The 19,019-nt window shown below is 60.4% G+C and overlaps 1 protein-coding gene across 2 annotated transcripts in view; it reads left to right on the plus strand.

The window, feature by feature from the left end:
• Positions 1 to 18,742, plus strand: part of HIP1 (huntingtin interacting protein 1) — a 53,440-nt gene extending 34,698 nt beyond the window's left edge. For both annotated transcript variants that reach the window (XM_065037324.1, XM_065037325.1), the window contains exons 8-31: positions 746 to 886; positions 1,418 to 1,475; positions 4,323 to 4,398; positions 5,262 to 5,393; positions 5,965 to 6,062; positions 6,185 to 6,257; positions 9,160 to 9,343; positions 9,431 to 9,519; positions 9,614 to 9,730; positions 9,819 to 9,920; positions 11,116 to 11,310; positions 11,450 to 11,597; positions 11,726 to 11,812; positions 11,921 to 12,028; positions 12,224 to 12,360; positions 12,442 to 12,552; positions 12,665 to 12,723; positions 12,850 to 12,943; positions 13,289 to 13,389; positions 13,503 to 13,608; positions 14,835 to 14,958; positions 15,136 to 15,197; positions 16,278 to 16,389; positions 16,700 to 18,742. In XM_065037324.1, coding sequence (XP_064893396.1) covers positions 746 to 886; positions 1,418 to 1,475; positions 4,323 to 4,398; positions 5,262 to 5,393; positions 5,965 to 6,062; positions 6,185 to 6,257; positions 9,160 to 9,343; positions 9,431 to 9,519; positions 9,614 to 9,730; positions 9,819 to 9,920; positions 11,116 to 11,310; positions 11,450 to 11,597; positions 11,726 to 11,812; positions 11,921 to 12,028; positions 12,224 to 12,360; positions 12,442 to 12,552; positions 12,665 to 12,723; positions 12,850 to 12,943; positions 13,289 to 13,389; positions 13,503 to 13,608; positions 14,835 to 14,958; positions 15,136 to 15,197; positions 16,278 to 16,389; positions 16,700 to 16,704 — 2,519 coding nt within the window. In that variant the 3' untranslated portion in view covers positions 16,705 to 18,742. The remainder of the gene's footprint in view (positions 1 to 745; positions 887 to 1,417; positions 1,476 to 4,322; positions 4,399 to 5,261; positions 5,394 to 5,964; positions 6,063 to 6,184; positions 6,258 to 9,159; positions 9,344 to 9,430; positions 9,520 to 9,613; positions 9,731 to 9,818; positions 9,921 to 11,115; positions 11,311 to 11,449; positions 11,598 to 11,725; positions 11,813 to 11,920; positions 12,029 to 12,223; positions 12,361 to 12,441; positions 12,553 to 12,664; positions 12,724 to 12,849; positions 12,944 to 13,288; positions 13,390 to 13,502; positions 13,609 to 14,834; positions 14,959 to 15,135; positions 15,198 to 16,277; positions 16,390 to 16,699) is intronic.
• Positions 18,743 to 19,019: the final 277 nt, after the last annotated feature.

Raw genomic sequence — 19,019 nt, forward strand, 5'->3', positions numbered from 1 at the left:
CGGCACCCTGCCCGCCCTGCCGGCAGCTCTGCAGGGGGGCAGTCCCGGCTCCTGGGGGACCCGCAAGTCTGGATGATGAAGCTGGTCACTGGACATCGCCCCGTGCCCCAGGCTGGCCCCAGCCCTGGCAGAAGGACTTTGGTGCCATGGGGCACATCCTGCAACCCCAGCAGAAGATGCAATTTGGCATGACAATGGCAGAGGATAGAATTACAGAATCACAGAATCATTTTGGTTGGGAAAGACCTATAAGATCATTGAGTCCAACTGTTCCTCACCCCTGGCACTGCCCCATGTCCCTGAGAACCTCACCTCTGTCTGTTCAACCCCTCCAGGGATGGTGACTCCAGCACTGCCCTGGTGCTGTGGACACGATGTGCTGCCAGCTGCTCCCGGCTGGTTTGGGGGCATCTCCCGGAATGCCTGGGGGATGGGCAGGGCACCGGGGCTGTGTGTCCTGGGGGGACCAGAGCCGTGCCCCGGTACCCTCCTGGGGCTCAGGACAGGCCACCTCCTGCCCCCGGTGCCAGGCTGAGGTGTCCCCGGGCAGCATGGGGGTCTCGGGTGGGAATTTGCCCTCGCACTGAGCCTGCAAACACCTGAGGGACAGCAGGCTGGGTCCTCCAGCGCCAGTGGGTGTCAGGGGTGCAGGTCTCTTGCTCTGGGTGATGTTTGTGGGCGCAGCCATTGTGGTGTGGCACCTGCCGGTGCTGCCGGAGCCTGATCCCCTTCTCTGTCCCCACAGTGTTCAGCTCCCTGGACATGTCACGGTCGGTGTCGGTGACAGCCGCAGGGCAGTGCCGCCTGGCCCCGCTCATCCAGGTGATCCTGGATTGCAGCCACCTCTATGACTACACTGTCAAGCTGCTCTTCAAGCTGCACTCCTGTGAGTGTCCCCAGCGCCACCACCTCAAGGGGACGTGGAGTGGGACACCAGAGTCACCGCCTTGCTCAGGCTGGGCTGTTCACATCCATCCCCATCTCCTTCCCAGCCTTTCTGAGGGGGTGAGGGGCATCACCGGGAGGGACAAGGAGGTGCAAGCGCTGGGGACCAAGCTGTCCCTGGAGCCTGCCCTGTGAACACCCCTTAGCCATGGGGATGGTGCCCACTGGGGCACCCCTGGCTTTGGGCAGGCAAAAAACCTGCAAAACCCACATCTCCCAGGACCTCAAGTCATGGTGGCAGCTGCCTGACCGCCAGCTCACTGCTGTCCCCTGCCCTGGGGGTGTCTGGGGGGGCACAATCCCATCCTGCAGCGGGACACCGAGCCCGGAGCGTTCAGACCCCACAAGGAGGGTGATTGTCTCTGGGAAAGACCCGTCACCAGGTGGTTGTGCTGGAGGTTGTCCCCTCATCTATGGAGGTCTCTCCACCATGGAGATGCCCGGTGACATTTCCACTTGCTTCTTCTTCCAGGTCTGCCAGCGGACACGCTGCAGGGCCACCGGGATCGCTTCCTGGAGCAGTTCAGAAAGTAAGTGCCCAGCCTGGGGTGATGGCTCCCCCTGCCACCCACAATGCCCGGGGGTGTTGCCTGTGTGGAGGGAGCACAGGGGGACGCCGGAGCCCTGTGCGACACCAGAGCCCTGTGCCGGGGCTCAGCTGCCCAGTGATGGAGGATCTTGCTCTGAAATCCAACCCACTTCAATCTCTTGGCTTTCCCGGAGCTCCCTCCAGGACGGCCGCTCCACTCGACTCATCCACAGATATTGAATTACCAGATAACAGCATTATTAATTCTAACGAGGCCGTTCAGCCGCTGACAGCATCTCTGATGATTTAAAACCATCAAACCCTTTAATTGCAGTTTTAACTGCAATTTGTAGGTGTGCTGCCTGGGCACAGGCTGGGAAGCCAAGCATGGGGGGGCTGGCTGGGGGGACACCCCAGGGATGCCATGGGCTGGGTGCTGGGTGGGCAGGGTGCTCTGCACCCTTAGCAGCTTTTTCTTCTTGCAGTGGGTCTATTGGGAGAGGGATGTGTTGGTAGAACACAAGCAGCATGTGGAAGTGGTTTGAGATGCTCCTGTCTCGGGGGATCTGCACAAGCTCTGGCAGGGACTCACGGTCATAGTGCTGGGGGCATGGGACGGGGAAAAGTGATTTTACCTCCAATTCTGTTGAATTTCAAACAAAATGCCAGTTGCACAAACCCGAAGGGGCTTGTGAAAAGGGGTGGCCAAAGGATGGAAGCTTTGGGTGCTGCAGAACTGGGGGTTCCCTGGGGAGTCTTGCAGAAAGCGGGGTGCCAGCGGTGCTGCTGGGGGATGTGCAGTGGGAGCAAATGTATTTATTTCCAAAAGTTCTGGGGAAAAATGGAAGTGCCCTGAGAAGTGCAGGTGACACTGAGGTGAGTGGCGCAGTTGATACGCTGGGGACAAGGGGTGACATCCAGAGGGACCTGGACAGGCTGGGTGGTCCATGTGAACCTCATGAGGTTCAACCAGGCCAAGTGCAAGCTCCTGCACCTGAGTCAGGGCAACCCCAGCACCAGCAGAGACTGGGGGAGGATGGATGGATGGATGGATGGGTGGATGGATGGATGGATGGATGGATGGATGGATGGATGGATGGATGAATGGATGGATAGCAACCCTGTGGAGAAGGACTGGTAGATGACAGATGAGACATGAACTGACAGTGTCTGCTTGCAGCCCAGAAAGCCAAGTGTCTCCTGGGCTGCATCAGCAGCAGCGTGGGCAGCAGGTGGAGGGAGGGGATGCTCCCCCTCTGCTCTGCTCTCCTGGGACCCCCAGAGCACCGAGTCCAGCTCTGGGTCCCCAGCACAAGACAGACACGGACCTGGCAGAGCGGGGCCAGAGGAGCCACTGAAATGGTCCAGGGGCTGGAACAGCTCTGCCCTGGAGAGAGGCTGAGAGAGCTGGGCTGTGCAGCCTGGAGAAGGCTCCAGGGAGACCTTGTGGTGGATGTGCAATCCTTAAAGGGGGCTATAGGAAAGATGGAGAGAGTTTTGACCAGGGCCTGCAGTGACAGGACAGGGGACAAGAGTTTTAAACTTAACAAGGATGGGGTTGAGTTGGACGTGGGGAAGAAATGCTGCACGATGAGGGTGGTGCTGGGGGATGTGCAGTGGGAGCAAATGTATTTATTTCCAAAAGTTCTGGGGAAAAATGGAAGTGCCCTGAGAAGTGCAGGTGACACTGAGGTGAGTGGCACAGGCTGCCCAGAGCAGCTGTGGGTGCCCCATCCCTGGAGTGTTCAAGGTCAGGCTGGACAGGGTTCTGAGCAACCTGCTCTGGTGGGAGATGTGCCTGCCCATGGCGGGGCTTGGACTGGATGCATCCCACTCTGTGAGATGTGAGGTCAGGTCTCCCCTGCATTAGGAACTGCACAGAGGAAATAAGTGGTTGTGTTTTGTACCAGGGGTGTCTCAGGTGCCCTCCAGGGATGCTGCTGGAACTGGTCCTCTCACCATATTTTAAATGAGATTGATAAAGAGCCAGCAGTGAGGTGCCCTGCCCTCTGCTACGTGATTATTTAGGGCAGTCAAAACAAAAACTGGCCACCAAGAGCTGCGGGAGGATGTGACGGTGCCAAGGGACAGCTCAGTTCAAGGTCACAGGCTGCAATCCCCACAGAGAGCTGTGGGGACAGCTCTGGAGTCCCCAGCTGGGGGGCTGTGCACTGGCTCCGACCCCCGGGCAGGGACCTTTGGGCGGGTACTGACAGCACTGAGATACCGATGAGACACCGGGGTGGCCGGGAGGGGACCAGGCCCTGCCATTACCCCCCAAAACTGGGGCTCCGGTGGGAGGCAGCCCTGCTGCTGGCGAGCTGCTCCTGGTGATGGTGCAGACATGGTCTCCAGGAAGGAGACCCCCAACCTGCTGATGGCTGGGGCCGTGGTGGGAGCGATGGGGACGTTTCTCAGCTGTCCCTCGGTGAGGACAGCACGGGGAGGTGGCTGTGCCTCAGTCCCACCCAGTGTGGCTGTTCTGCTGTTGTTCATGGTTTCATGGACTCACAGGGTGGTTCGCGTTGGAAGGGACCTTGAAAGGTTGTCCAGTCCAACACCTTAGCCATGGGCAGGGACATCTCCCACCAGACCAGGTTGCTCAAGTGTCAGGTCCTTCTCTCTGCTTCTCGGGTCCTGGATTTATAGGAGAAAACCTCAACAGTCCATTTTTGCCAGGGGTGGGGTGGCGATGGGGTCTTCCAAGAACCCACCATGGGTTTGGTGGCAGCATGGTGGCCCGGTGACACCCTCCTGGAGCCAGGCAAGGGGTTGGAGCCACCCACATTTGGGGTGGGGTGTCAGGGTTGGGCAAGAGCCGTCGCTGAGCATTCTCTGCCCCTCGCAGGCTGAAGGACCTCTTCTACCGCTCCAGCAACCTCCAGTACTTCAAGAGGCTAATCCAGATCCCGCAGCTGCCGGAGGTGAGACCCTGTGGTCCCCAAACCCTGCTCGCTGTCCCCATGGCCAGGAGTAGCAACAGGCACTGGGAGAGTGACCAAAAAGGGTCTCCTTGACCAGCTTCCTGGGGCTGATGACAGTGTGGGGTCATGGGGTCTGAGGCTCATCCCTGTGTCCCTCCCTAGGTAGGATCTGGCGGGATGGAGCTGCCAGGGGTTGGGATCCCCTTGCACCGACCCGCAGCCCTTGCTGGGATCTGTCCCTGTGGGTCCTGACTCCATCTCCTTGTGTCTGGGCAGCCAGATCAGCGCCAGGGCAGGATTTGGACCATCCACGTATCTAGAGGACTGGGTCCAGTTCTGGGCTCCCCAGTTCAAGAAGGACAAGGAATTACTGGAGAGAGTCCAGCGGAGGGACACAGAGATGCTGAGGGGTCTGGAGCATCTTTGTGATGAGGAGACACTGAGAGAGCTGGGGCTGTTGAGCTGGAGAAGCTGAGAGGGATCTGCTCAATGGGATCAGTAGCTCAGGGTGGGTGTCAGAGGATGGAGCAGACTCTGTTCATGGTGCCAAACGCCAGGGTGAGGGGCAACGGGCACAGACTGAAACACAGGAGGCTCCATGTGAACATGAGCAGCAACTTGTTTGCTGGGAGGTGCCAGAGCCTGGCCCAGGCTGCCCAGAGCGGGTGTGGAGTCTCCTGCTCTGAGACATTCCAACCGCCTGGACCCACCTGTGTGATCTGCTCTGTGACCCTGCGTGAGCAGGGCTGGGCTGGGCATCTGCAGAGCTCCTGCAGCCCAGCCAGTCTGGGGTTCTGGGAAGCCCCACGTTGGTGCTGGTGCTGGTGCTCCCCACCCAACCCTGTTCCCCCGCTGTTCCCCAGAACCCTCCCAATTTCCTGCGTGCCTCGGCGCTGTCGGAGCACATCAGCCCCGTGGTGGTCATCCCCGCCGAGGCGTCCTCACCCGACAGCGAGCCCATCACAGACCTGGTGGAGATGGACACAGGCCCCCAGGTGAGCCGCCACAGCGCTGCCCATGTCCCTCGGGCTGCAGAGAGGACAATGGGTGCCCTTCAGCTCCAACTCTGGGGTTACTTCGCCAAAACCATGCCGTGGTGGGAGCTGGAATGGTGGGAATGGCCTTGGGTGCTGGGGAGCATCACAGGGAGGGTGCTGGGTGCTGCCAGCTCTGAGCCAGGCTGAATTCACCTCACGGTGCTTCTGTTAGTGGTTTGGTGCCCTCCAGTGCTGAGCACTGGAGATGTGTGGCTTCCCAACATCGCCCCTCAGCCTTGGGTGCCTGTGTAGGTCCTTCACATCCCTCCCCACCAAGGGTTGTCCCGAGCACTGAGCACTGCCGGAGGGAAAGGAACACATGGTGACATGGCCTTGGGGCTCTCGCCCCCGGGAGTTCAGTGGGAATGGATCAGAGATGCTCTGTGTCCAATGTGTTCAACGTGTTCAGCACCCTGGGAGCAACAGGGGAGATCCAGTCCCTAGCTCGGCAGTGCCACCGGGGACATGAGGGGCTGAGGGCTCCCATGTGGTGGTGGCTTCACGCCAGGTCCCTGTGCTCTCCCCACAGAGCCTCTTTGACAATAAGTTTGACGACATCTTTGGCAGCTCTTTCAGCAGCGACCCCTTCAACTTCAACAGCCAGAACGGGATGAATAAGGATGACAAGTGAGCAGTCCCAGCACAGCAGCCATGGTGGCACAGGGGACATCTCCCCTCCCAGGACACGTCCCCGTGTCACCGACACAGCTGGTTGCACTGGAGATATACCTGGTGTCTCTCCTTCCCAGGGACCGGTTAATCGAGCAGCTTTACGGGGAGATCTCAGCCCTGAAGGAGGAGTTGGAGAACTTCAAGGCCGAGGTGGGTGACAACCATCCCGCGGTGTTACATGGTGGGTGCCCATGTTGCAGTTCAGGAGCAGGATGAGACCCGGCAGCTCCTGCTGGAAATGGGGCAGCGTGTGGCACTGGCTGTGCCCCTGCATGCATGAATCGCAGAATCCCAGAATGTCAGGGGTTGGAAGGGCCCTGGAAAGCTCATCCAGTGCAATTCCCCCATGGAGCAGGAACACCCAGATGAGGTTACACAGGAAAGTGTCCAGGCGGGTTGGAATGTCTGCAGAGAAGGAGACTCCACAACCCCCCTGGGCAGCCTGGGCCAGGCTCTGGCACCCCCACCGGGGACAAGTTTCTACTCATATTTAGGTGGAACCTCCTGTGTTCCAGTTTGAACCCATTGCCCCTTGTCCTGTCACTGGTTGTCACCAGAAGAGCCTGGCTCCATCCTCCTGACACTCCCCCTTTCCATATTGATTCCCCAGGAATGAGTCCCCCCTCAGTCTCCTCTTGTCCAGCTCCAGAGCCCCAGCTCCCTCAGCCTTTCCTCACACGGGAGATGCTCCACTCCCTTCAGCATCTTGGTGGCTGCGCTGGACTCTCTCCAGCAGTTCCCTGTCCTGCTGGAACTGGGGGGAGACCTGGACACAATATTCCAGGTGTGGTCTCACCAGGGCAGAGTAGAGGGGCAGGAGGACCTCTCTGACCTACTGACCACCCCCTTCTAACCCACCCCAGGTACCATTGGCTTCCTGGCCACAAGGGCCAGTGCTGGCTCATGGTCACCCTGCTGTCCCCAGGACCCCCAGGTCCCTTTCCCCTACGCTGCTCTCTAATAGGTCATTCCCCAACTTACACTGGAACCTGGGGTTGTTTCTACTCAGATTCAAGACTCTACACTTGCCCTTGTTCTATTTCATTAAATGTTTCCCTGCCCAGCTCTCCAGCCTGTCCAGGTCTCTGATGGCAGCACAGCTTCCACTGTCAGCCACTCCTCCCAGCTTGGTGTCATCAGCAAACTTGCTGACAGTCACTCTATTCCCTTGTCCAAATCATTGATGAATATATTGAATAATACTGGTCCCAGCACTGCCCCTGAGGCACTGCACTGGATACAGGCCTCAACTGGACTCTGCCCCATTGACCACGACTCTCTGGCTTCTTCCCTTCAGCCAGTTCACAGTCCACCTCACTACCCGCTCATCCAGACCGCACTCCCTCAGTTTAGCTGTGAGGATGCTGTGGGAGACTGTGTCAAATGCCTTACTCAAGTCAAGGTAGATCACGTCCACCGCTCTGCCATCATCCATCCATCTTGTTATGTCCTCATAAAAGTCAATGAGGTTGGTCAAGCACAACTTCCCCTTGGTGAAGCCATGTTGACTGCCCCTAATGACCCTCTTATCCCTGATATGCCTTGAGATGGCACCAAGGAGAAGTCGTTCCATCAGTTTCCCAGGGATGGAGGTGAGGCTGACCGGTCTATAGTTACCCAGGTCCTCCTTCTTGCCCTTTTTGAAGACTGGAGTAACATTTGCTTTCCTCCAGTCCTCAGGCACCTCTCCCATTTCCCAAGACTTGGCAAAGATGATGGAGAGCGGTCCAGCAATGGCCTCAGCCAGCTCCCTCAGCACCCGCGGGTGCATCCCATCCAGACCCATGGAATTATGGATGCCCACATTGCCTAGCTGCTCCCTAACCCAGTCCTCATCCACCCAGGCAAACTCCTCCATTGTCCTGCCTTCCTCTGGGGCCTCAGCCGTACAGGGCTCCTCAGGACAGCCTCCGGCAGAGTAGACAGAGACAAAGAAGCATTCAGTAACTCTGCCTTCTCTGTATCTTCTGTCACCAGGGCACCCACCTTGTTCATCAGTGGGCCTACATTGCCTCTTCTGTTAGTTTTATCTGCCATGTATTTGAAGAAGCTCTTTCTGTTGTCTTTGACCCCTCTGGCCAGGTTTAATTCTAAGGAGGCCTTAGCTTTCCTAGTTGCCTCCCTACACCCTCTGGCAACAGCTTTATATTCTCCCCAAGTGGCCAACCCCTCCTTCCATGATCTAGAAACTCTCCTCTTCCACTTGAGCACGCCCAACGGTTCCCTGTTTAACCACGCGGGTCTCCTGGCTCCTTTCCTTGACTTCCTACGTGTCGAGATGCTCTGATCTTGTGCCCAGTAGAAGCAGTTCCTAAATGCTAACCAACTATCTTGGTCCCAAAGCTGTGAAGCTGTGACCAACCTGTCTGTCCTATCCCTGATGGCTTCTGCATCCCTAGCAGCCATCCCTGTCCATACTGGGGGTCCCCAAGTGTGCTGGGGGGATCAGGTTCACCCTGGCTGCCCAGCATCACCCTGCTGCAATCAGGGCTCTGCGAGATGCTGCTGCCCCCCAGGTGGCTACCGGATGGTACTGGGGGGGCTTTGGATGCCGCTGGCAGCCACCAAACAGCACCAGGAGCTGCTGACCTCACAACAAGAAAAACCTTGAGTGGAGAGAAGGGAACGGAGCTGGTGAGGGGCTGGAGCACAAGTGTGATGTAGCGGCTGAGGGAGCTGGGGGTTCAGCTGGAGAACAGGAGCTGAGGGGAGACCTTCTGATCTCTGAACTGCCTGAAAGGAGCTTGGAGCCAGGGGGGTCGGGCTCTGCTCCCCAGGAACAAGCGCCAGGAGCAGAGGAAACGGCCTCAAGTTGCGCCAGGGGAGGGTGAGGTTGGATGTGGGAACAATTTCTTCCCCAAAGGGCTGTGGGGCATTGGAACAGGCTGCCCAGGGCAGTGCTGGAGTCACCAGCCCTGGAGGGTTGGACAGACGGACATGAGGTTCTCAGGACATGGATTAGTGATGGTGTTGGGTTAACAGTTGGACTCGATGATCTTGAGGGTCTCTTCCAGCCACACTGACTGTGACTCCATGTCCTGCCATCCTGCAGAGCGCGCGGGGTGCGGTGCAGCTGCGTGGCCGGGCCAGCGAGCTGGAGGCCGAGCTGGCCGAGCAGCGGCACCTGAAGCAGCAGGCGCAGGACGAGAGCGAGTTCCTGCGCACAGAGCTGGAGGAGCTGAAGAAGCAGCGTGAAGACACTGAGAAAGCACAGAGGAGCCTGACGGAGATCGAAAGTGAGCGAGGGGGGGAGCTGGTGCCCAGTGTGGGGTGGTTGAGCCTCGGGGTGGGGTTCTGGGTGCTCACCGTGGTGTCTGTGGCAGGGCGGGCGCAAGCCAACGAGCAGCGGTACAGCAAGCTGAAGGAGAAATACAGCGAGCTGGTGCAGAACCACGCTGATCTGCTGCGCAAGGTGGGCTCCCCAAACCCCCCCCCCCCGGTGTCCCCTTTTCCTGGCCATGGCCCCAAACACTGAGCATCTTGAGCTCCCTCTCTGCTGTCCTCAGAATGCAGAGGTGACCAAGCAGGTGACAGTGGCCAGGCAGGCCCAGGGGGATGTGGAGCGAGAGAAGAAGGAGCTGGAGGACTCCTTCCAGCGGGTGAGCGAGCAGGCACAGAGGAAGGTGAGTGGGGACACGGGGACACACTGGGGTGCAGAGGAGGGTTCCCCCAAGGGGCACCAGCACCAGCAGTCTCTCTGCTTGCCCGCAGTCTCAGGAGCAGGCGGAGGTGCTGGACACGCTGAAGCGGGAGCTGGCAGCCAGCAGGCAGGAGCTGCAGGTCCTCCAGGCCACCCTGGAGTCCAGCACCAAGGTGAGACCCCATGGGTGGCTCCTGCACCCCAGGACAGGCACCCTGGGTGAAGGGGGGGTGTGCCTGCTGTCGCTGCACTTGGGTGAGCTGCTACCCATCCCAGCCTGCTAACCAGTTCCCTGGCTTCTTCCTCCCCACATCTGGGTGGGTTTAGCTATTGTGCCAGGGGGGTTAGCACTCCGGGGTGCACAAGCATGCAGAGCAACAGCTCCAGCAGCAGTGGTTGTTGAACAAGGTCCCTGCAAGGGCAGGGTCAGGCAGGACAGCTCTCCCTGCTGTGAAACCCAGGCAGGGAGCATGTGGTGGCATCGCCTTTGCATGGACTTGCTGCTGTGACAGAGGGTATTTCATGCCTGTGAAGCTGTGGAGGATGGCAGGAGCTTCCAGACTCGTGGAGGGCGGAAGCTGGCAGGAAAATGGAGCTGCCTGTCCCAAAGAGCTACAGAGGTGCTGAGGGGTCTGGAGCATCTTTGTGATGAGGAGACACTGAGAGAGCTGGGGCTGTTGAGCTGGAGAAGAGAAGCTGAGAGGGATCTGATCCATGGATCAATAGCTCAGGGTGGGTGTCAGAGGATGGAGCAGACTCTGTTCATGGTGCCCAACGCCAGGGTGAGGGGCAACGGGCACAGACTGAAACACAGGAGGCTCCATGTGAACATGAGCAGAAACTTGTTTGCTGGGAGGTGCCAGAGCCTGGCCCAGGCTGCCCAGAGCGGGTGTGGAGTCTCCTTCTCTGAGACATTCCAACCGCCTGGACCCACCTGTGTGATCTGCTCTGTGACCCTGCGTGAGCAGGGCTGGGCTGGGCATCTACAGAGCTCCTGCAACCCAACCAGCCTGGGGTTCTGGGAAGACGGGCAGGCCCTGCAGCATGCTGGGGCAGAGCTGGCTCCAGGGCCAGAAGCCAGCACCCTTCATCTGCTGCTGTGTCAGGGTAACAACAGTGATAATAAAAGTGAATTTTCCCTGATAAAAGCAAAAGGGCTCCACAGGGAGCTTCTGCGAGTCCCAGGCAATGCGGTCAGTGCTGCAGGGGTGCTGCCAGGCGGCGGATGCTGCAGGGCCGCGACCCGCAGAGGCTGCGACGCACTGAGCAGGGACAGTCAGCGTGGCACAAGTCTGGACTGTGAGCAGGTCCCAAAAACAAAGTGTTCACCCTCGGCACAGCCCTGAGCGCTGTTTTGTGCCTGCCCAGGCGGGAGCAGAGCAGAGCACCCGACTCGCCAGCCTGGAGCAGGAGCGGGACAGCCTGAGCCAGGCAGCAGAGCGGCACAGGGAGGAGATGGCCGCCCTGCGCGCCGAGCTGCAGCAGCTGCGGGACACGCTGAGCCACCAGCAGGAGAGCAACAGGACGGAGCTGGAGACGCTGCAGACCCAGCTGAGAGACAAGGTACCCTGGGGGCACCACGAGCACCAGGCACCCTGGTGTCCCCTGCCCTGCTGAGCTGCGGGGGCTTCTGGGGGCTGGCGGCAGCAGTGGGGTGCAGGGGTTCCCTGGGGGGGCTGTGACACCCACACTGGCGTGGCAGGAGAGCAGGGAGCAGGGACTGCAGCAGCGCGTGGCCGAGGAGCGGTTCGCCCTGGTGCAGGGTACAGCGCGTGAGGCCGAGCGGATGGTGCAGGATGCCCTGGCTCGTATGGAGGATCCCGCTCACATCAGCTGTACTGGCTCAGCGGGTGAGTTCCCCAGTGCTCACCAAACCCAGCACTGCACTAAGCCCCCTCCTTGCTGTCCCTCGTGGAGAGCGGCTGTGCTGCGCACAGGAACGCCCCATGTTCCAGCCCTGCCTGCTCTCTGCCTGCAGATTGCCTGCTGTCCAGGACGCTGGCAGCCTCCGAGTGTGCAGAGCAGCTGCAGGACGCACACAGCAAATTCCTTTCCGACCGTACAGGTGGGACCAGCACCCAGGGCTGGGCTGGGGAGGGGCAGCCCTGGTGCTTGTGGGCAGGGTGGGCAGTGCCTGCTGGGACTGAGCCCTGTGTCCCCCCTCCTGCCACAGCCGTGGGCTCCCTCCTGCCCTGCCTGGGCCTCTTCGCCCACCTGGTCAGCGAGACCCTCCTGCAGGGCAGCGCCACCTCCCACCTGGCCCCCATGGAGCCCGCCGACCGTGAGTGCCGCCCATGGGTGGGCAGGGATCGGGACAGGCAGGGGCTGGGTTGGGCAGGGGCTGGCACAGGAAGCATGCTGGGCTGGGCAGGGAGCAGGGTGGGCAGGATTCTGGAACGGGCAGGGGCTGGGGCGGGCAGGGACCGGGTGGCTGGTCCAGACGTGCAGCACCCTTGGCCTCTCGCTGCCCGCGCAGGGCTGCTGGAGCTGTGCCGGCAGTGCGGCAGCGAGGCCGTCAGCTACCTCAGCGCCCTGCAAGACCCAGGGACAGTGGAAAGTGCCGACTGCAGCCCGGTGACAACCTGCCTGGGCCGGATCAGCACCATCGGGGAGGTGGGTGCCCCGGTGGGTTTGGTGGGACAGGGTCAGAGAGACTGTGCCACCCCTGGACCGTCCCTTTTGTCGCGTCCCCAGGAGCTGCGCCCCAAAGGGCTGGATGTCAAGCAGGAGGAGCTGGGCGATCTGGTGGACAAGGAGATGGCAGCAACAGCGGCAGCCATCGAAACGGCAGCCGCCCGCATTGAGGTGAGGGGCACCATGTGCCGCAGGGCACCCGTGGGTGCTGTGGCTGCTGGGACCACCGGCACGGAGCTGGTGCTGTGCATGGGGCTCAGCACAGCCTCCCCCCCTCTACCAGGAGATGCTGAGCAAGGCACGGGCTGGTGACACTGGGGTCAAACTGGAAGTGAATGAGAGGTGAGCAGTGGTGCTGGAGGGCGCTCGGCTGGCAGGAGAAGGCCCAGTGCCACGGGCAGAGCAACTGCCCCACAGCGCTGGGCTCTCCTGCCCCACAAGTGAGGCTCAGTGGGGTTTGTCTCGCAGGATCCTGGGCTCCTGCACGGGCCTCATGCAGGCCATCCATGTCCTGGTCCTGGCCTCCAAGGACCTCCAGAGAGAGATCGTGGAGAGCGGACGGGTGAGCGAGGACAGGGCTGCGGGCAGGGCATGGGCAGCAGGTGCTTGGCCAGCTAGGGGTCGCCATGTGCTCTCTGGGGACGTGCTGCTCGCTGGGGCATCAGCACTGGATGCCAGGAGCTCCTGCCCCAGCCCCAGGGTGTCACCCTGGCTCCGGTCCCCAGGGTCTCACCAAGGTCCCTGATGTCCCTTCCCCTGTAGGGGAGCCTGTGACCTCCCAGGTTTGGTGTCCCCCCAGCTCCCGTGCGCATCCTAAACGAAATCCTGACTTACTCGGGAGTTTGGGGGTCCCAGGACCTACCACCCCGCTGTCCCCAGTGTGTGACCGTGCCTTTCCCGATGGCAGGGTGCAGCATCCCCCAAGGAGTTTTACGCCAAGAATTCCCGCTGGACCGAGGGTCTCATCTCCGCCTCCAAGGCCGTGGGCTGGGGTGCCACCGTCTTGGTGTAAGTGCCACCGTCACCGGAGGGCGGGGAAGGATGGCAGGGTCCTGCTGTCCCTGTGGGGAGGGGACGGGGTGGCGGGAGGATGCTCCAGCCCCTCTCTCTCCCTCCCACAGCGATGCTGCCGACCTGGTGGTGCAAGGCAAGGGGACGTTCGAGGAGCTGATGGTCTGTTCCCGGGAGATCGCGGCCAGCACCGCCCAGCTGGTCGCAGCCTCCAAGGTAGGAGTCGCTGCCCAGGAGGCTCCCGCTCTGCCTGCAGCTCCGCGTGTTGTCCCAGAACGGGGTTCTGTACCCTGTGCGCTTGCAAATGAGCCAAATTCTGCACACAGAGATGAGATACTGATCTTATTAGAGAACTGTACAAGTCTGGATGCTAGATGGAATTAGTGTTGTCCCCAGAACAGGGTTCTATCACCTGGTGTGCAAAAAAAGCCAAATCGTAGCTCACAGAGATGTTGTTTATTACAGAGTTGCTCAAGGCTGGAGGCTGGAATAAAGCCAGCATACCAGCAAGGAAAGTAACAGCCATTATATACAAAATATTATCGCTACATTCACACCCTGAAGAGCCAGTTGCTTAGACATTTGCATATTGGTTACATATTCATTTTGGCATATAATGAGCAGCATTCAGCTAAAGGACACTTATCTAACAGTCTCAGGATATGTGTTAAAGCAAGACTGAACTAATTGTGAGGTTCCAGGCAGTCTGCACTGCAAGGACAGTGTTCTTTGTGGTTCATGATTAGGTGTTTTGCAAGTCACTCTTATCTTCATTAGATTGACCTAAAACTGAAAGGATTTACATGTCTTTGGGTTAGCAATTGCAGACAGGATTCATTCTTTTAAGTGGTAATTGACAACACTAGCATACCAGCAGTGCCAGGTCTCAATCATGTATACAAAACCCTGTCAGTATATAACGCACCCTCAGGGCAGCCCTGGAGGGCTGATGGGTTGCAGTATTTGCATGCAAGGTATATAATACTATCTTACTAAGCATGTAGTAGTAGATGTCTCCTGGGGGTGGGTGGATGTGGTTTTGTATTAAAATGGTATTACAATCAGCAAAGTTTACTCTCAGTTAAGCACGTCCACAAAATTTGGCAATAATCCCTAGGTAATCAACTGTCCGTGGTTGACTTCTCAGTTCCAGGGTAGGTTTTGTTCTACAACTGAAAGTGAATTACTGCCAGACATCTCATCTATTATTAGTCTAATATTAACTTCCTGGCAGGCGTCACAGTCAGGTCTTTGGCCCAATTAGCAACACGGGTGCTCCGCTGCTGCTGCCCGCACCCGGCCCTGGGAGCTGCTCCGTCCCGCAGGCAGCAGCGAGGCTGCTCCCCAGCCGTGCTCTGGGACACCCTGAGCTGCCCCAATCCATGGGGGTTCTCCTGCTCGCCCGGCGGGGGTCTAAGTGCCCCCCCATCGCTGTCCGGCAGGTGAAGGCGGACAAGGACAGCACCAACCTGTGCAAGCTCCAACAGGCCTCCCGGGGCGTCACCCAGGCCACAGCCGCTGTGGTGGCCTCCACCAAGGCTGGGAAGTCACAGGTGGAGGAGAAAGGTGAGTGCGGGGCTGCGAGAGTACAGAACTGCCCCAAAACCTCCACTCTTGGTGCTCCCTGTCTCTGCCCAGCCGTGCCGCAGGGTCCCTGCCCGGGGCTGCCCCACTGCCTGCACCTCGCATGGTGGCAGAAGCTGCCGGGGGTCTGAGCGGAGCTGGGGGTGTCTTTCTCTGCAGACAGCATGGACTTCTCCAGCATGACACTCACCCAGATCAAGCGTCAGGAAATGGACTCACAGGTAGGATGTTCCCCCATGTTCTGAGAAGTGCACTCGCTGGTGCCTCGTTAGGGCTAACGAGAGGCTGGGGGGAACCCTGCCTGGCCCCAGCAGTGTGAGGAAAGCCCAAGGTGTGAAGGCAGCAGATGGGTTTGCCCAGGAGCCACATACGGTTGATCCTCAAGCCTCCCCCAGTGCTGTCACCATCACAACACAACAGCCTGGGGTGGCCCCCACTCCTGTGTGCCCACAGGCTGTCCCTGGGGAATTATCCTTCCTGCAGTGCCCACACGGGTTGCTCTGCCTTTAGCTGCCTGTGAAAGCAGCACCCACCTGAGCTTGGTCCCTTCCCCAGGGCCGTTTGCCATCACAGCACTCATGGAATGCACCTCAGTGGTCTTTGGGCTTGATATTGTGGAGATAATGTACATGAAAGGAGGTGCCTGGCCCTGCATGGCTCTGTGCTGTGCCAGGCACAGGGTGTCATGACATACAACATGACATACAACAGAATCACAGCATCCTGGCTGGTACAGCACTGGTGTGGCCAGCAGGCCCAGGGCAGTGACCGTCCCCGTGCTGGGACCTGGGGAGGACAAACCTCAAATCCTGGGGGCAGTTTCAGGCCCCTCACGCCAAGAAAGGCCTTGAGGTGCTGGAGTGAGTTGAGAGAAGGGAACGGAGCTGGTGAGGGGCTGGAGCACAAGTGTGATGGAGCGGCTGAGGGAGCTGGGGGTTCAGCTGGAGAACAGGAGCTGAGGGGAGACCTTCTGATCTCTGAACTGCCTGAAAGGAGCTTGGAGCCAGGGGGGTCGGGCTCTGCTCCCCAGGAACAAGCGCCAGGAGCAGAGGAAACGGCCTCAAGTTGCGCCAGGGGAGGGTGAGGTTGGATGTGGGAACAATTTCTTCCCCAAAGGGCTGTGGGGCATTGGAACAGGCTGCCCAGGGCAGTGCTGGAGTCACCATCCCTGGAGCGCTGGACAGATGGACATGAGGTTCTCAGGACATGGGGCAGTGCCAGGGGTGGGTTATGGTTGGACTCAATGATCTTGAGAGGCTTTTCCAACCAAAATGGTTCTGTCATTCTATGCATTCCTTCAGGTGCGGGTGCTGGAGCTGGAGAACCAGCTGCAGAAGGAGCGGCAGAAGCTGGGGGAGCTGCGCAAGAAGCACTACGAGCTGGCGGGAGTGGCGGAGGGCTGGGAGGAGGATGGTGAGTGGATCCCAGTCCTGTCATGGGGATGAGCCCGCAGGAGCGGCGGCACTGCCCACGGCCCTGGCAGCCAGCGGGCAGGGGTCTCCCTCTTTGTGGCACAAGTGGAGCTGGGGGGTAGTCAGCACATGAGGGCAAAGCCATGGGAGCCCTGACCTGTGGGACCCCCATCACCCCTGTGCAGGGTGCTTGGGCGCTGCTGGGCTCTGCCACCCTGTGGAGCCCCAGGGTCCCAGAGGAATGGGGTGAGGGGGTGCCGGGGGGCACCATGTTGCTCCGCACCCCCTGACCCTCCCCTCTCCTGCTGCAGATTAGCACCCGCAGTGGGAGCAGCCCGCAGAGGAGACCCCACCGGTGGGCTGGACATCAACTTGGTGCAGTGTTTTGGGGAAGATCCACAAAAAAAACAGTGCAAAAGCCACCCCAAACCACAGGTCCCCCACGTCCCCCTGCCAAGAGCTGCCTCCAGCACCGCAGCACCGAGAGCCGCCGGGAGCGAGGGCTGGCCAGCCCAGCCGCAAACCGCACGTGTATTTATTAGAGCTGCTTGGGGCTTGGGGGGGTCTCCAGGGTGTCTTTAACCCTTTAGTTTTGTTTTTGCACAGATCTTTGGAACTCTTGGAGCCAGCTCTGGCAGAGCGAGAACAGGCGGGTTTCTTTCGCCTCTCGCTGCTTCTCCAGCCTTAACCCGCTCCCTGGCTTGGTGCGAATGTCCCCCCATGCAAAGGAGCCTGTTGGGGTACCAAGGGCTCCGGGGGTGTCACCGGGTCAGGGGACAGCTTTTGGGGTGCTGCTGGGCTTGGTGCTAAGTGTGCTCCCCCCTCTGGCGGGGGCACCGAGTGCCTTTGGCTGCTGCAGGGTGGGGGGAACGTTCCCGTGGGACCAGGTGCCGGCGGTGAGTGGGGAGCGGGGCAGGCAGCAGGAGGGTGCTGCCCTGAGCTCCTGCCTCCCCATCCCAGGTCCCCAAACTGTCCCTGGAGCTGGGCTGCCCTACCCCGACAGATCACTGTGTTCAGGCCAGCAATAAACCCTCTGCAAGGTGCTGGGCACGGGTTTGGGCAGCTGTGGTGCCACCACACAAGCCACCAGCTCCTGGGGACATGGGGTGGCTCTGGGGCAGCAGCACAGAGGGTTTTGGGGGCAGCTGGGGTGCCCCAAAACCACAGCACCCCGAAGCCGGAGCAAGCAGCTCCCCATGCTCACTCACTCTAGGGTGGTGCCACCTCACTCTGGGGTGGTGCCACCTCCATGTCCTCTTTGGTACCCAGGGCACCGTTGCCAATGTGGGTGGGGGTGCCAGGTGAGGAGCCTCTGTGCCTTGGAGTGGGGGGCTCGGAGCGTGGGGGGCACTGCCAGCTCCGGGCCCCTGGCTTGGCTTCCTGTGGTGGGGACGGTGGCATCACATGGTGCAGCGATGTCCCCGTCCCCCACGCCTGTCCTCATGGGCTTGCTGGCTCACAGCCACCCTTGCAGGGTCAGGGTGGCCTTTCTGGCCTGGCAGCGTGCCTGCCTGCACCCTGCCTGCACCCTGCCTGCACCCTGCCTGCAGGCAGCTGCTGCCTCTTGGTGGGAGCCAGCCCGAGCAGCCCCCTCAGGGTGCTGATGTTGCAGGATTTGGCCTTTCTACCTTTAGGGAGTGGTGGCATCACCCACTGTGGCTGGGCTGTCGCTGCCTGCTCTCCCGGTGGCGTCTGTCAGCCCTCAGCTGGCCCTCGAGCACTGGGACCTGGCTGTGTCCCCCGCCCAGCCAGCCCATCACCATGGCCTCAGGGCTGCCACCCGCGCCATGCAGGAGAGCACAACCATCCACCGTGCAGGGGCCCGCTGTCCCCACGTCTCCCGCCTGCCAACGCGCCCAGCTCCGTGCCCCAGCCTGACGGGGGGTCTTGGGGCTCCCCGCCCAGGGCTCTCGCTGCCTCCCACCCCCTGCAGCCGTACCCAGCCTGTGCCGGCTCCCCCCGGATGCAATACCAACCATCTCGGTGCTGCGGGACACAGGGAGCCCCAGTACCCCCCCTTGCTCTTTTTTGGGGGGTCTTGCCTGCACGGGGTGCTCCCAACTACCTCAGGCCTCCAGGCGGGTCAGGGCTGGGGGTGGTGAGGGGCCAGGGCAGGGGCGTGGGGACAGTCACACCGCTCTCAGCCGAAACCAGTTCCCCTCCTTTTTCTGTCTCTCCCGGGCGCTGACGGGGGGTGTCACCGCCCCCTCACGGTCCCTGGTGCTGGCGGCTGGTGACAGGGACAGCGGGGGTGCCCCTCCACTGCAGGTTGGGTTGATTTCTTTTTTGTCATTGTACAATAATAATTACTAAGTCATGTGTTTTGGATTTTTCAATAAAGCCTTCAGCCCAGCCCTGTGGGTTCCGGAGGGGTCGGCAGCTGGGTGGTGTCACCGTGGGGGTCCCCTGGCTGTGCCCTGGTGGCTGTGCTTGGCCCCTCCCCAAAAAAATAACCTGGGGAGGTGTGGAGGTGACCTGGATGATGTCCCGGCCATGATGTCCCCTCCCGGCTCTGTCCCCAGGGCCACCCTGCACATCACCTCTGCCCTTCCCTGGGAGGGGACCAGAGCCTGGGCCCTGCGCAGCCTGAGGGGCAGGGGGCGTTTGGCCTCCCCACTGCCCCGCTCCTTT

Source organism: Columba livia, chromosome 20, assembly GCF_036013475.1.
Source record: "Columba livia isolate bColLiv1 breed racing homer chromosome 20, bColLiv1.pat.W.v2, whole genome shotgun sequence".
Taxonomy (NCBI): domain Eukaryota; kingdom Metazoa; phylum Chordata; class Aves; order Columbiformes; family Columbidae; genus Columba; species Columba livia.